Source organism: Mustela putorius, unplaced genomic scaffold (assembly GCF_011764305.1).
Source record: "Mustela putorius furo isolate JIRA1106 unplaced genomic scaffold, ASM1176430v1.1 tig00003863_pilon_pilon_pilon, whole genome shotgun sequence".
Lineage (NCBI taxonomy): Eukaryota > Metazoa > Chordata > Mammalia > Carnivora > Mustelidae > Mustela > Mustela putorius.
The window spans coordinates 29,350,195-29,363,724 of NW_025422015.1; the positions used below are offsets into that span (position 1 = coordinate 29,350,195).

At 38.1% G+C, this 13,530-nt stretch overlaps 1 protein-coding gene across 3 annotated transcripts in view; it reads right to left on the reverse strand.

Annotated features, from left to right (window-relative positions):
- Nucleotides 1-13,250, reverse strand: part of NKAIN2 (sodium/potassium transporting ATPase interacting 2) — a 1,010,035-nt gene extending 996,785 nt beyond the window's left edge. Inside the window, exon 1 of one of the 3 annotated variants that reach the window (XM_013063305.2) lies at nt 12,826-13,247. In XM_013063305.2, the coding sequence (XP_012918759.1) occupies nt 12,826-12,879 (54 nt within the window). In that variant the 5' untranslated portion in view covers nt 12,880-13,247. Of the gene's footprint in view, nt 1-12,825 lie in introns of all 3 variants that reach the window. The other 2 variants (XM_004740120.3, XM_004740122.3) reach the window with 2 other exon arrangements.
- Between the last annotated feature and the right edge of the window lie 280 nt (nt 13,251-13,530).

Below are 13,530 nucleotides of genomic sequence, written 5' to 3' on the forward strand. Positions count from 1 at the left end.
ATGAAGATGTAACTGATTACTTCCCCCAAATCCCCTTAGTACTTCACTCTTACTTTTCTTATAGTTCCTATCATTCTGTATTATACTGTATGTATCTACACATACCATTTAATCTCCTAAACAAAGTCTTAGTTTGCTTACACTATCCAACTCAACTCTGCTCCTTCTACATTGCATTACACATAAATGCACTCACACATGTGTCTATATTATCATTACAATACATTATAAATAATGTATATCAAATATATAGAGAGAATCTCCTAAAATGTTTTGCAAATTCAAAATAACTGAACTAAACTTGTTCAATAAGTAGAATACCTTGATAAACCGGACGACCAAAAAAAAAAAAAAAATGGAAAGGAAAAGTTTATCAGTAGTTTTCACACGAATTTCATATATCAGGTTGAGAAATTTGTAAATCCCCTCAAGTTGCATGGGTATTTTCTGATAAGAAAATTAATAAATTTTAATAGAGTTTCAAAAGGGCCCATCATGAACAACAATAACAAAAAAGTTAAAAAGTACTGTTCTGGAGATTTGAAATATAAAGACAGAATTCACTTCATTATTTACATTTTGATCTAAGAAAGCTTTTAAATAATGTTATACCAATTGCAGTAAATAAAGCTACATAATATGAATTTGAAGATATGAATTCATTTTTAAAAAATGGCCCAGTTTACATCACCATTTATTTTTCACCAACACTGATCTTATTTATAGTATGCTGAAATGTGATTTTACAGTACATAATAAACAGAACAGTAAAGTATTTTTAAGTATTACCACATTAAGCAAGTAGTATGGCTTCATAAATAAGTAAATAAGGATCAGGTTGCAATTTAACCTAATCTTCAATTATCACAACCACTACATATTAGATCAATCCATGATAGGAAACACAGCTTGACATTCCTTTCAGCTACACCATATCTTAACTGTCAAAGGGACAGAAGCATACTCTTAATTTACTCAGCACATGTCAGTATGCTGTTCATGTGTGGGACATTTCATAGATCTTTCTTAATGAAGCAGATTTAGTAATTACTTAATTTCCTCCCACTGTTCATTAATTCATTCATTCATTTTGAAACAATCATAACTGGAACATAGCACTGCAGGCTAGGAATCAACCTGGAGTTCTACAGGATTTCTACTGGGTCTTCTTCTCCCAACACCCCACAGCAGGGCCCAAGGCATAGCTGGTTCTCTGCCTCTGACAGTAATGGGCCCATGTACTGCTGCATTCAAACCACATGAGGAAGACATTCCAGGAGATGTATTTTGTAAAAGATATTTTTATGTCACAAAATTACTTTTCAACCAAAAAGTTAACATCCCTCCTATAAACTGAGATCACTGCCTCAATAATTTTGCTAATACCCCCATCCACATATTACTATTAAGGTTTATATGTAACATTCTTATTCACATTATGAAAGATTGAATTTGAAAATGGGTCTGCATGCAACAGAACTATTCTGGCATGTAAAGTCCACATCAAACTGCTGTAGAGATCTAGAAAAAAATGTATTGGGGTTTATTTCTCTCTGCTTAAGGGAAAAACTAATATTTCAAGCTGTTATGGTTCTTAATATAACTCTAGAGTCAAAGTAACTGCAATAACATAGCAATCATCACTATCTCATTCTTGTGAAAAGAAAGTAAAAACCAAGATTTCCCTGAAGAATTAAAAGTAAGGGAGGCATATAATTAAAGGTCACTAAACACTGTTATTATAAGATTTACATTTGCTAAATGTAAATTGAACTTATGCCATTTGCCTGATTTTTAGGACAACTTTTTTGAACAACAACAAAAAAAATCTATTCCAAGATAGTCTATAAAATGGTAAAATGGGAGAGCAGTGTCCCCTATATTTAAGAGCCTTTGGAGCCTCTCAAAAAGGTTGTAGATAAAACCAGAAATGGATTCTTGAGAAAACTCATTAATGAACTTGCAGTCATCTTCACAGACTTCACTAAAACATCCTTTAAAAATGTATTTATCAGGGGTGCCTGGGTGGCTCAGTCTGTTAAGTGTCTGCCTTCGGCTTTTGTCATGATCCTGGGGTCCTGGGATCGAGCCCCCTATCTGGCTCCCTGTTCACCAGGGAGCCTTCCTCACCCTCTCCCTCTGCCTGCCGCTTCCCCTGCTTGTGTGCACTCGCTCTCTCTCCCTACCTCTCTAATAAACAAATAAAATTTTAAAAACGTATATATTACTTTAAGTAGAGTAGTATTACTTGCCTTTTAACTGCTAGGCATTCAGAACCTAGCCACCTCTCCTCAACATCTACCTCCTCCCTAACCCTGTCCTTCAGAAGAAAGAAGAAAACTGAATACCAAGCCAAAAGAAAAGCAAAACATGGGTTCTTAAATGCTATAGAATAGCCATAATTTAACTATTATCCTTTGACTGAATAAAATGGAATCACATTTTATGAAAGATGTACAAAAATGAAATTTCATTAATCCCTATTTGATAAGGGTAAGAAATGCATAATCCTTATACAGCTCCAATATTTTGGAAAATTACAAGTTATCTGTCCACTGTAATCAAATTTTTGAGCAGACTTTATTTTTTAAGTTATTTTACTTATTAAGTAATCTCTACACCCAACGTGGGGTTTGAACTCACACCCCAAGATCAAGAGTCTCAGGCTCGGGGCACCTGAGTGGCTCAGTGTATTACGCCACTGCTTTCAGCTCGGGTCATGATCTCAGGGTCCTGGGTTCAAGCCCAACATCGGGCTCTCTGTTCAGCAGGGAGCCTGCTTCCCCCTCTCTCTCTGCCTACTTGTGAGCTCTCTCTCTGTCAAATAAATAAATAAAATCTTAAAAAAAAAAAAAAAGAGTCCCATGCTTTTCTGACTGAGCCAGCCAGGCACCCCAAGCAAGTTTTATTTAAAAAGGAGGAAGGGGTAAAAGACCCCAGAGCTCCTTATATACCACTTGTGTATTATCAAATACACAGAAGTTTTCAAATATGTGGCTCACTCACTGCTCCCAAATACCTAGAGTTAAACACATCCACAGACCCTGATCTCATCTCTGCACCTGAGAAAAACCAAAGGAAGCAAACAGGTAGTGCCTGGAAACACTATCTCCCATAGGTCAACTATTCCCTAATTCACAGACCGAGAGACTGAGAGACTGAGGTCAGGACCACTGTGTCCACAGGGAGGAACTATGACCTCCAGGAGCAAACGGAGTCCTGCCCACTGTAGGTGCCATAACAAAGAAAGTGCTCAATGCCAAGGAAAGTCAACGGAGCCCTTCTGGGGCAAGATCATAGAAGGCAGCACACTCCCAGGCTGTAATGTTCTCCTTGGGACTATAAAAGTCTCCCCCACTTTTTGTTTCTGAGCGACATCTGAGACTGTCCTTTGTAAAAATAATACTCAAGGAGCTCTGCCTTGTATATATCTCCATGGCTAGAAGTCCACATAGAGTAGTCTCAAATGAATTCCCTGCCACCCCTGCCACTGAACATTTCAGAGATGATATGGACCCATCTATCATTTGACACAGGGCTGTCAGTTAAAAGATTTAAAACACCTCCTTATTCTGTTGGGTAATTAGTATCACACAGATGCATACAAAGGCTTCTGTTCACAGAAGAGATTTGACTCCTCCATTCCAATCTAAGACCCATTTGTTTTCAAAGAACACAACATTGTTGGGGCTTTTAAATGTGTTACTGTTTTAGAGTGTGTGCATTGATTAGGAAACAAAAGTCAGTATGAGAACTCCTTACCACCAGCCCTGCAAAGACAGACATTTAGGGTCCGCTGCTGGAAGAACCTGCAGAATACAGGCACGACTCTTCAGCCATGACTTTTTTTTAAAGTTTTTTTGTTTTTTTGTTTTTTCTTTTTTTAAATTTGAGAGAGAGAAAAAGAACGAGCAGAGAGGATGATGAAGAGGGAGAAGCAGACTCCCTGCTGAGCATGGAACCCAACGTGGGCCTAGATCCCAGGACCCCAAGATCATGGCCCAAGTGATGCTTAACAGACAGAGCCACCCAGCCACCCCTCACCCTTGATTTTTTTTTTTTTTTAATGTTCTGTTAGCCAGCATTCCCAGGACTTTTAAAAGAAAGTTCTTGGGCGCCTGGGTGGCTCAGTGGGTTAAGCCGCTGCTTTCGGCTCAGGTCATGATCTCAGGGTCCTGGGATCGAGTCCCGCATCGGGCTCTCTGCTCAGCAGGGAGCCTGCTTCCTCCTCTCTCTCTCTCTGCCTGCCTCTCTGCCTACTTGTGATCTCTCTCTCTGTCAAATAAATAAATAAATAAATAAATCTTTAAATAAATAAATAAATAAATAAATAAATAAATAAATAAAAGAAAGTTCTTTTGCAGATGCCCTCCCTCAGGTGCTCTTACGTTCCAAATACCCCTGGAAACCTACTGCAACACGCCCCCTTCTTTGTAACACTGGTAATTAGCCTTGACTGAATTTCAAAGTTAAGGGTTGTAATTTTAGTGGCTGAAACATCATTTCAAGAAACTCAAGTAAATCTATAAAAAATAATAGCCAAGAATCTGAACACAAGGTCTCCCTCATTTATTTTAATTATGTGATAATAATATTTGATAATCTTAAACATCTTTATGTATTACTCTTTGTTAAATACCTCTTAAGTAGGTTAAGTGTTTCTATACTGAATTTTTAGCCTTTAAATATTTAGATAACAATTTAATATTATTAACTTTTAGACTGCATCATTAGCCAAGAGCAATATTTTGCTAAAAAGTGTTTCTGAAAATGCTAGTTCCGTGGAAGATTAATAGGGGATATCAGTAAAGAGGTCCTTGGTTCATTGCAAGCACTTTGTAAGCATTTGCAGAGTTAAGTGGAATTAAGCCGGAGTTTCTTTCATGTAGGACTTCTAGGAGCTGCTGGGATGTATTGTGACCCTTCAGAAGTAGGAGAAAAGCTAAAGCTAAAGTAGCATCCACAACTTACTTAACCTCAGAGCCCACATACAACAGAACATTTTGCAGATCTAGGGCCTATGGAACACAGTTTTAGAAATGCCAGCCCAAATAAGGATTGGGTTGACTGGTTTGTAAAATTTAATTCCTAATGAACACTTCAAGTGTGATAAACCATCAGACACATAAGCATAATGGTTTATCTATTTCAAATGATCTGCACCTAATGTTATCCTCCTTATTTATATATGTTCATATAGGTGGGTGAAGGGGAAAAAAAAACGTTTCTATAGGAAATTAGTTGTTACGACTAAGGTCACCAGCAAAATGATATATAAACAGCCCATAACCGCTCTTACTGTGACTGAATGAAAAGTTCTGAAAGATTAAACTCTTAATATGTACAAAGATTTTCTGGATATCAGAAGCTGTGAAGTTCTTCTCACATTTGTGAAGCTCTTTCATACCTAAATTGAGCACATGTTCTCCCCAGATGCCGTTAAGCATCTTATAGGGGAAATGGATCAGGAATTACTTGCCCCTATTTTTCAAATGAGGAAATAATGGTCAGTTATTCAGTTGTCCAACACAGAAATATCAGACAAGGTATAGAAAAATCTGCCCTCACTCATTTCAGTGCTTTCCCAGCACATTCCCTTCTCTCCCTCTCTCCCCCACAGTCGTGCTTGGCACCCTGAGAAGCTATTCCAGAAATTCAGACTGAGGGGCTAGGCTAGCAAAGAGAGACGGCTGAAGGAACCAATTCTACTCCAGCAAGACAAGCAGAGAGTATACAGACTAGAGGAAATGAACCACTTTCAGATTGTTCGAGATCTCTCTTCACTGCAAAGACACAAGCACTGTAAAAAGACCTTCCATTTCCCTTATATAAACTTCTGAATAGGACTAAGCTAGAAGTCGGAAAGAGACACACTTGGTCCTGAAAAGTTTTTGTTCGCATAAATAACAGGCCAAAGTAAGAATGAGCTAATTACCTAGTTGGGTTGAAAATTTTCAAAAACAAGTTCATGTATTCAGGTAACACCCTAAGTGGAGACCTATACTTTAGGCCAGTAGTTCTCCAAGTTTTGATTCCTAACCACTGGCATCCTTGTCACCTGAGAACTCATGAGAAAGCAAATTCCAGGTCTAGGACCTCCCTGAGATCTCCTGAATCAGAAACCCTGGAGTGGGGTCCATTGATGTGCATGGAAAAAGCCCTGCAAGTGATTCAGATGCACAATCAAGATTGAGAAGTGCTCTAGAATATTCAGTGTACATTCTAAACAAACTATTACTCAAAGCCATTTCCAAGAACTAACTAATATTCTCACCAAAAAGTCATCCTGATGGATTTAGGACTGAGGTGTGTTTAAAAAAAAAAAAAAAAAAGGCAAATAACATGACTCGGCACTAGCCATTTACCATTTCACAAGGAACAGGAATTTGAGAAAAACAAATACATTTTGTCTTCCACAGAAATGTCTTTAAAACTGATAGATCAAAGTGTCCAAGCCCTTTATTATGTGCTTATTTCTCAGTAACTGGCCTGATACATAGTAGCTGTAACTTTTTTCCCCCACCCTTAAGCAATCACAGAAACACAACCTCATGATGAAGGATCATTTCTGTAAGGCAGAACTGCAGGTGTGTTTTGCAGTATTAGGGCACACATGAAACCTAGCAGTACAGCAAGGGAAGCTGACGATGCAAGGCACAGTGTCTCCTTTTATTCTTTAGACCACACACCGCTGCTCCATGGCACCCCAGGTCCAGACAGAAACCTGACACCAACACCCTTCCCTGAGCCTGCTTAGCCTTGTGTTGATTACTGGGTCAACCAGGAATTAGCAGGTAAATTCTGCCTTTGTTAATAAAAGAAATGTAAGCTACAGTATCATTTTGTGATACGTGGAAGGGATTTGGTGAAGCAAAGAGCCCAGTCTGGTTTAGAGTGGAACAGAGCTGGGTCTGAGTGCAAGCTCTACCACTTGCTAAGAGAGGTAATTAAGGAATTTGCTTAAACCTTCAGAGTTTCCATTTTCTCCTCTGTAAAGTGAGGATATCAGTAACTATTACCTACTTCATAGGATTACTGGAAAGGAATCAGTGGGAAAAAACACATTTAGCATTTAGTCCAGAACAAGCTTCCAGTAAATACTAATAGCTTTCATTATTGTTTAAGTATTTTATAAAACTAAATTTTTAAAGCATGATAAATTATAAAAGCACATTTTTTTCAAAGTACACACAAAAGTCAGTTTATTATAATTTTTCAAAAAGAGTTTCTACAAGGATCAAAGTTACCATGTGATCCATAATTGATTTAAAAGGTAAAAATTATTAGAAGTCATCTTATTCCCATTCTGGTTTGGGGGGGAAAAAAAAGGAAAGAAAGTCTATGGTTTCCTTTAGACTTACTGTTATAAATATTTTTATTCGTTAGACCCAATGCCTATTTTAGAGTTTAAACATAAAAAGAAAAATGCTGTGTTCAGGAAGATGAAGCAAGTAAGTCCTTAAATAGTAGGAACTTGCAAATCTAAATACACCTGAAATAGTAAAAGAAAAAAAAACAAAAATTTATAGAAATTTCATTTTCCACCTTAATCTGGAGAAAGAAAACATAATTTTATTTCTTCATAGTGTTTAAATGTCCTTCAATTTCTTAGAGTTGATAGGAACAAAAGTTTCATACACTTTTATTTTCATTTTATGTGTAGAAATTTTCCAAATGTTAATACAATAGTTGTTTCTATTATTATTCTGGGGAAAAGAGGAATTCTAGATACATTGTATCTTGATGGAATGTGTATTTTATTATTTTGAAAATAAATAATCAAGTTTCTCTGGGGGGAAAATAGGAGTCAAAACTGGAAGAGTTTCATGATATAGATGAAAAATGGAATAGAAAGGAAATAAAAATATTTCTCATGCGTGTGTTTGACTTCTGAAATTTGAGTGTAATAAGTCATGGAAATGGAAAATTTTCCATTATTAGCCACATTAGTTTCAAAACTACTTTTGGAAAAGTTACACCAAGCTGCTTAAAATTCTACCAAATAACGTACGTATATTATTGGAAATTTTAGTCATTAGTTTTATATATACAAATATTGAATGCAATTGATGCCACAATCCTAATATATTTCTTTCAAGTATAAATCTATAAGGTTTAGTATGTACTTCTGTCTCAAATTTTATTTTTGTCAAGCACACACATGTGTAAAAAGGAAACAGAATCAGAAATAAAGACCTCCTGTTTCAAGGGAGTTCCTGGCTGCTGTTCTGAAATTCTTGATTGGGCAAGTAGAGAATTTGACCCCAGAATAAAGCAGAATGAGAGGGAAAAGGAGGTGGCAATGCCTATTCACATTTTTTGGGCTACTGCCCACTTACGGGCCCCATGCCAGAGATGATTCTGGCATTCCACACAGGGGATGCTGCCCACACAAGCCTCTATTGGAGAAAGCAGAGGAGAAGCTCTGTGCCGATTGGTTCCTTGAAACTTTGGGTATATGGGGAAAAAAAAAAAAAAAGGAGCTTTGCCACTCGGTTTGTGAACCAAGAAAGAGAGCTGGACACTGGAAGGAGTTTCTGTATCTTTCTTGGTAACCATTGAGTGGAGTACTGCTGAAAATTAGAATGAAAGAATAGATTTAAGCAAATACGCACACATACACACAAGATGCTGGAATCAAAAAGTAGAAAATATTTGAAAAAAATAAAGGTATTTGACAACTTAGCAAATTCCTAGCCTATTTTTACATAAGTTTCTGAAATGGCATATGGAAATCGTTAGTTTTCTTTCTGAGCTAGATTAGTTAATTATCATAAGATTTTATTATCAATGGCATGTGAACCTAAAATTTTAAATTGTCTGAGCAGGGAGGTTTTGTGGCAGGTAGAATTCTAAGCTTATGAAGAACTTTCATACCTGTCAATAGTACCCAAGGAAAATTACAAGACTCCACCTGCATCTTTCAAGTCACTTTGGGTCATGCTTTATGTTTTTAAAAACTAATGAAAGTTCATATAAATATGAACACTGCACCAAGTCATGACAGACAACCACTGATGTATTGCATAATTATAATAAATTGTTTCATTTAGCCCATCTATGTACTCATGGCTTTCTTTTCTAATAAATGTGTACCCCTGAAAATGCCTAGTAAGTACCTGCACAGTAGAAAGTAATTGGCCATTCTAAAGTCAGTTTCAAATGTGCTTCTTCACACAGAGACACACACATGTGTACTAACACAATTCTTCGTTGCATCTGCTCCAAGTTAGCAATATTTCATAAAGTACATGGCAAGAATGGCACCTTCAAGTATTAATCTGAACATAAATCTATATTTCCAATAGTTTATGACACATACACCTTGTTCCATAAAGGAATCTGACCTACAAAAAAAAAAAAAAAAAGGTGGGGGGCAATGTTGAATTTTCTTACTTGAAAACAAATCTGTCTTTTCAAACTAAGGAAGTTAAGGTCTTCCATATTATAACTAAGTGATTTTTCACTGAGGATCATCTGAGTAATTTTTGCGACATTCAGATCAAGTACTCTTTGATTCAACCAAACACTGAAGAACAAAAAAATAAAAAACAAAATAAAACAACTGAAACATTTTCTCAAGCTGCTGGGTTGTCAATAAGAAGTTAGATTGTTGCTATCCTGTGCCACTATAACCAACACTGCAAATGCAGTGATGAGTTTTGTGACTATCTGAAATCTTCAGTTTCTGAGCACTAAGGACAGCAATGATAAAAAGGAAATTATCTTCTTGAGATCAAGAGCTTTAACTTTGTACTGTACACATGGAACCAAACTGTTACCAGAGATCACATCCCTTTTTCATAGGAATCACCCTAAAGTCTGAAATCAGAATAACCATATCTCAAAGATTTTAATGTATGATATAAAAAGGCAGACACTTTTACATAAAATGCAAGTTTTGTATTGAATCTATGGGGTATGAAATTCTAAATTCTTGTCTCCTAAACTGATTTCCTGACCTTTAAAAGAAAGTATATTTATCAACAATTGTAATCTGCCAAATATTAAACTAAATGTACATTTAATATAATTAAAAGCAAAGATATAGAATCCTGACAGGTAAATTTCTCCGGCACATTTGTCTCTTTCCCTCACCTGTTAAAAAAGATCAAACACTGTCCGCTCTGATAATAACCTGATGAATGAGGTTCCCATCTCTGCTGTACCAACAGCTACCTCATCCTCTACAAAGGCCAGCTGCAACTTGATGTAAACATAAATATTCCTTTACGTCTAATTAAATTAGAGATATTCTACTTATGTAATTGGAAAGAAATGTTTTCAGAAACTTAAAGTTACTTATAAGGAAATTTAATAAAGTTTCTATCCTAGACTATCTTTGGATTCCATTAATTTAAGTAAATCTAAGATTTATCTACACAAATACCAAAAAACATGCCCAAATGTTACAAAACTAAACACTAAACACTTCAGAAGTAGACAAAACTGGGAGAACGTCTGTGTCAATCAGTGGTACATGAGTCATAACTTACTCTAGAAACATGGCTACTTATAAAACCAATAGCTCAAGATACAGAAAGTTTCTGAAGGTCTATCTAGAGCAAAGGAAAACATATACACCTACCTATTTTGTGTATGTGTGCATGTGCAGTGCTTTGTAATTATTAATTTGCAAAGATCATTTTATTTAAAATCAAATACTATATTTCTAAGAAGCAACAATTACCAGGAATCTCGGAGGTCCTTTAAATGTGATCATTTCACCTTATCAAAGCAATGAATGTTCTTTGTCCTTTGTTTTTTGTTCTGCATCTGCATTAACATGGCTGCTAATTATATTAGCCTGGTGGCACATAAGTCTGAATGGGGAAAATCACATGATTGTTATAGAACTTCCTTAAGATTCAAATGTCTCCTCGCTTAGACTGAACATGCCTATATTACAAGTACCTTTATTTTGTTAGAGAACTTAGCTTTGATTCAGAATTTCTGTTCCATAAGCGACGTAGCACTTCTCCAATACACCGTCGGATATGTGCACACATGAACAAAGACACAAACACACACAGAAATCTTTAGCCTTATCACCCCACTTTGTATATTTAGTTTCATTTGTATATTTAGATTTTTTCAAAATTGTTAAGTTCTTGAGAAGTTTGTGTTTGTCACACAAAATGCCACATAGATCTAATGCCATAATAAAGCCCTACTAAGCCAAATCATTAAAAAGTTGAATTACATTTTAAATTTTTTAAATTGAAAATAGCCTAAGAATGCTCTTAACCACCCACTCATTCTCACAGCTTTATGATTTTACACAGTGAATCAGCAAATGTATTCTTTTCTGAATCATATATGAACATAGGAATGTTTTGAAAATGTTTATACAATTTGGCATACTTGGCCTAACCAGTGGTTTCACCACGTAAACTCTCCCATTATTCTGATTAGCTTTATCATTAAGAGTAAAAATCCTTTATTGCAAAACTTAGGTGAGTACGAGGCAAAAAGAAATAAACTGGTTTACACATCACTGAAAAAATTATATTCTTAAAATTACATTTATAGTTTCACCTTCTTTTTCTTACAGTCAAGTGCCTAAGTAATTCACAGATCAAAATAAGCATCATGAGATAACTTTCCTGGTGAAGAAAAACACCCCAAAACAATAAGCAACAAAAAGCACTGCTCCACCAGCTATATAGTAAACAAAACAACAACAACAATGACAACAAATGCTGGGGCTTCAAGACTACTGATAAACAATGAAGACCACTTAAGGTATTCTTCTAACAGTTTCAACAGCAAATCCTTGTTCTTTTGAACACTTTACTGCTGGGCTCTCAAATCTCCTTCAGTCTAGTTGTCCTTTCAGCCTTTATGAAACATTGTTGGAAATGTGGGTGGCTTTTCAGACTAATTTATACTTTCCAAGGAAAGCTATTTGATAGCAGGAGTGAGCAAGTACTCCTACTTCAAATTAACCACTTACGGTGGCATATTTTGCACCTCTAAACTATCCTCAGCCCCTCCTAATGCCCTTAGAGAATTTAAATTCAGAGACATGACGTTTTCCATTACTGGCTTCTTGCCTCTTTGCAAACGTACAACATTTCTCAAAATGTATATATAATTCTCCACCCTATAGGATCATACAACATATCTATTTCAGGAGCAATTACATACATGATGTAAGACAGAATATTTTTCTTAAGAATTGTTTAAAATAATTGTGAATTAAAGGCTACTGATTCAGTTTATGGCAGTGGTGTTACTGAGTTTATCCAAGTATTTCTCTTCAATATACATACTTTTAAAACTCAACGTGGCTTCTAGATCAGACTGCTGTAAGGATACCATCTGCCCTACATAGTGGTCTATTACAGCATTATACTTATAAGAATATATTCCTTGAAAAATAACACACATCAATGAAGAAACAAAGATACTGCAAAAAAAAAAAAAGTGTATGGAATTAAAGTCAAAAATCCCATATCTCTCTGTCTTAACACCTGTATAGTAAATTATATGTGACAACCACGTTGTTACAGTACTAGGAATGCAAAGCATAAAGGAACAAGAGATACATCTTGCCTTGCTTAAAGAAATTAAAGACAAGTTTAACCCGCACCTGCCAAACTGTCTTCAGAGGAACAGAAATAGGTGGGGGCGGAAAGGCTCACCTCTCCTGTACCCCACAGTGCCTCTCCCTGAAATCATTTTAAATATAGGCAATATATCTGTCACCTTTTCTCTTTTATTTTTCCTTCCATTCTAATCAATGGCAGACCCTTTACTGCACTCCCCAGCCCAGTATCTCAAAGGCACATTACAGAACGAGAGGACCTAAGTGTCACTTACCAGTTGCATGCCACAGATAAAGATAAGCGTGCACCTGCCACTGCAATAACCCATGGTTTCCGAGACCCCTGCCACAGCCAGACTGTCCCACGTCGGCCACCGTCGAGCCCCCACTTTATCCAATCAGATCGCGGGGAAGGACAGGCAAACCTGCCGAGGGCTCGGGGGCTCCGGGCTGCTGCTGCCAGCGTCCTGGGAAGTGACAGGCATTAGGACCTGCTGGTGCGGCGGCGGCGGCGGCGGCAGCTCCAGCCGCGCCCGCCAAACATACCTTCACTCGCTCGGTGCACACGCCGCGCCGCGGGCAGCGCCGCCCGCGGAGACGCGCCCGGAGCCCGCAGGGGCAGCAGCGGCAGCCTCGCAGCGCCGCCGCGCCTTCAGGCATCTGGCCGCGAAGTTTCGCCCCCGCCGCTCCTCGCGCCGGCTCGCCCCACGCCCCCCAGCGCGGCCGCCGCCCGACGCGCGCTCGCCCGGCGCTCTCCGCGCGCCGGCTTCGGGGGCGGCAAAAGCGCGCGCGGGGCGCTGGCCGCCTCCCTGCGCCTCCCGCGGCTCCTCTGCGCCCGGCGCTGCGGGGCCAGGCGGGCGGGGGCGGGGCGCGGGCCGGGCGGGGGCGTCCGGGCTCCGCGGTCCCGGGCGGCGGCGGCGGCGGCGGCGGCGGCGGTGGCGGTGGCTGCCGCACGCAGTGATGCCAGGTCCGCGGCGCGT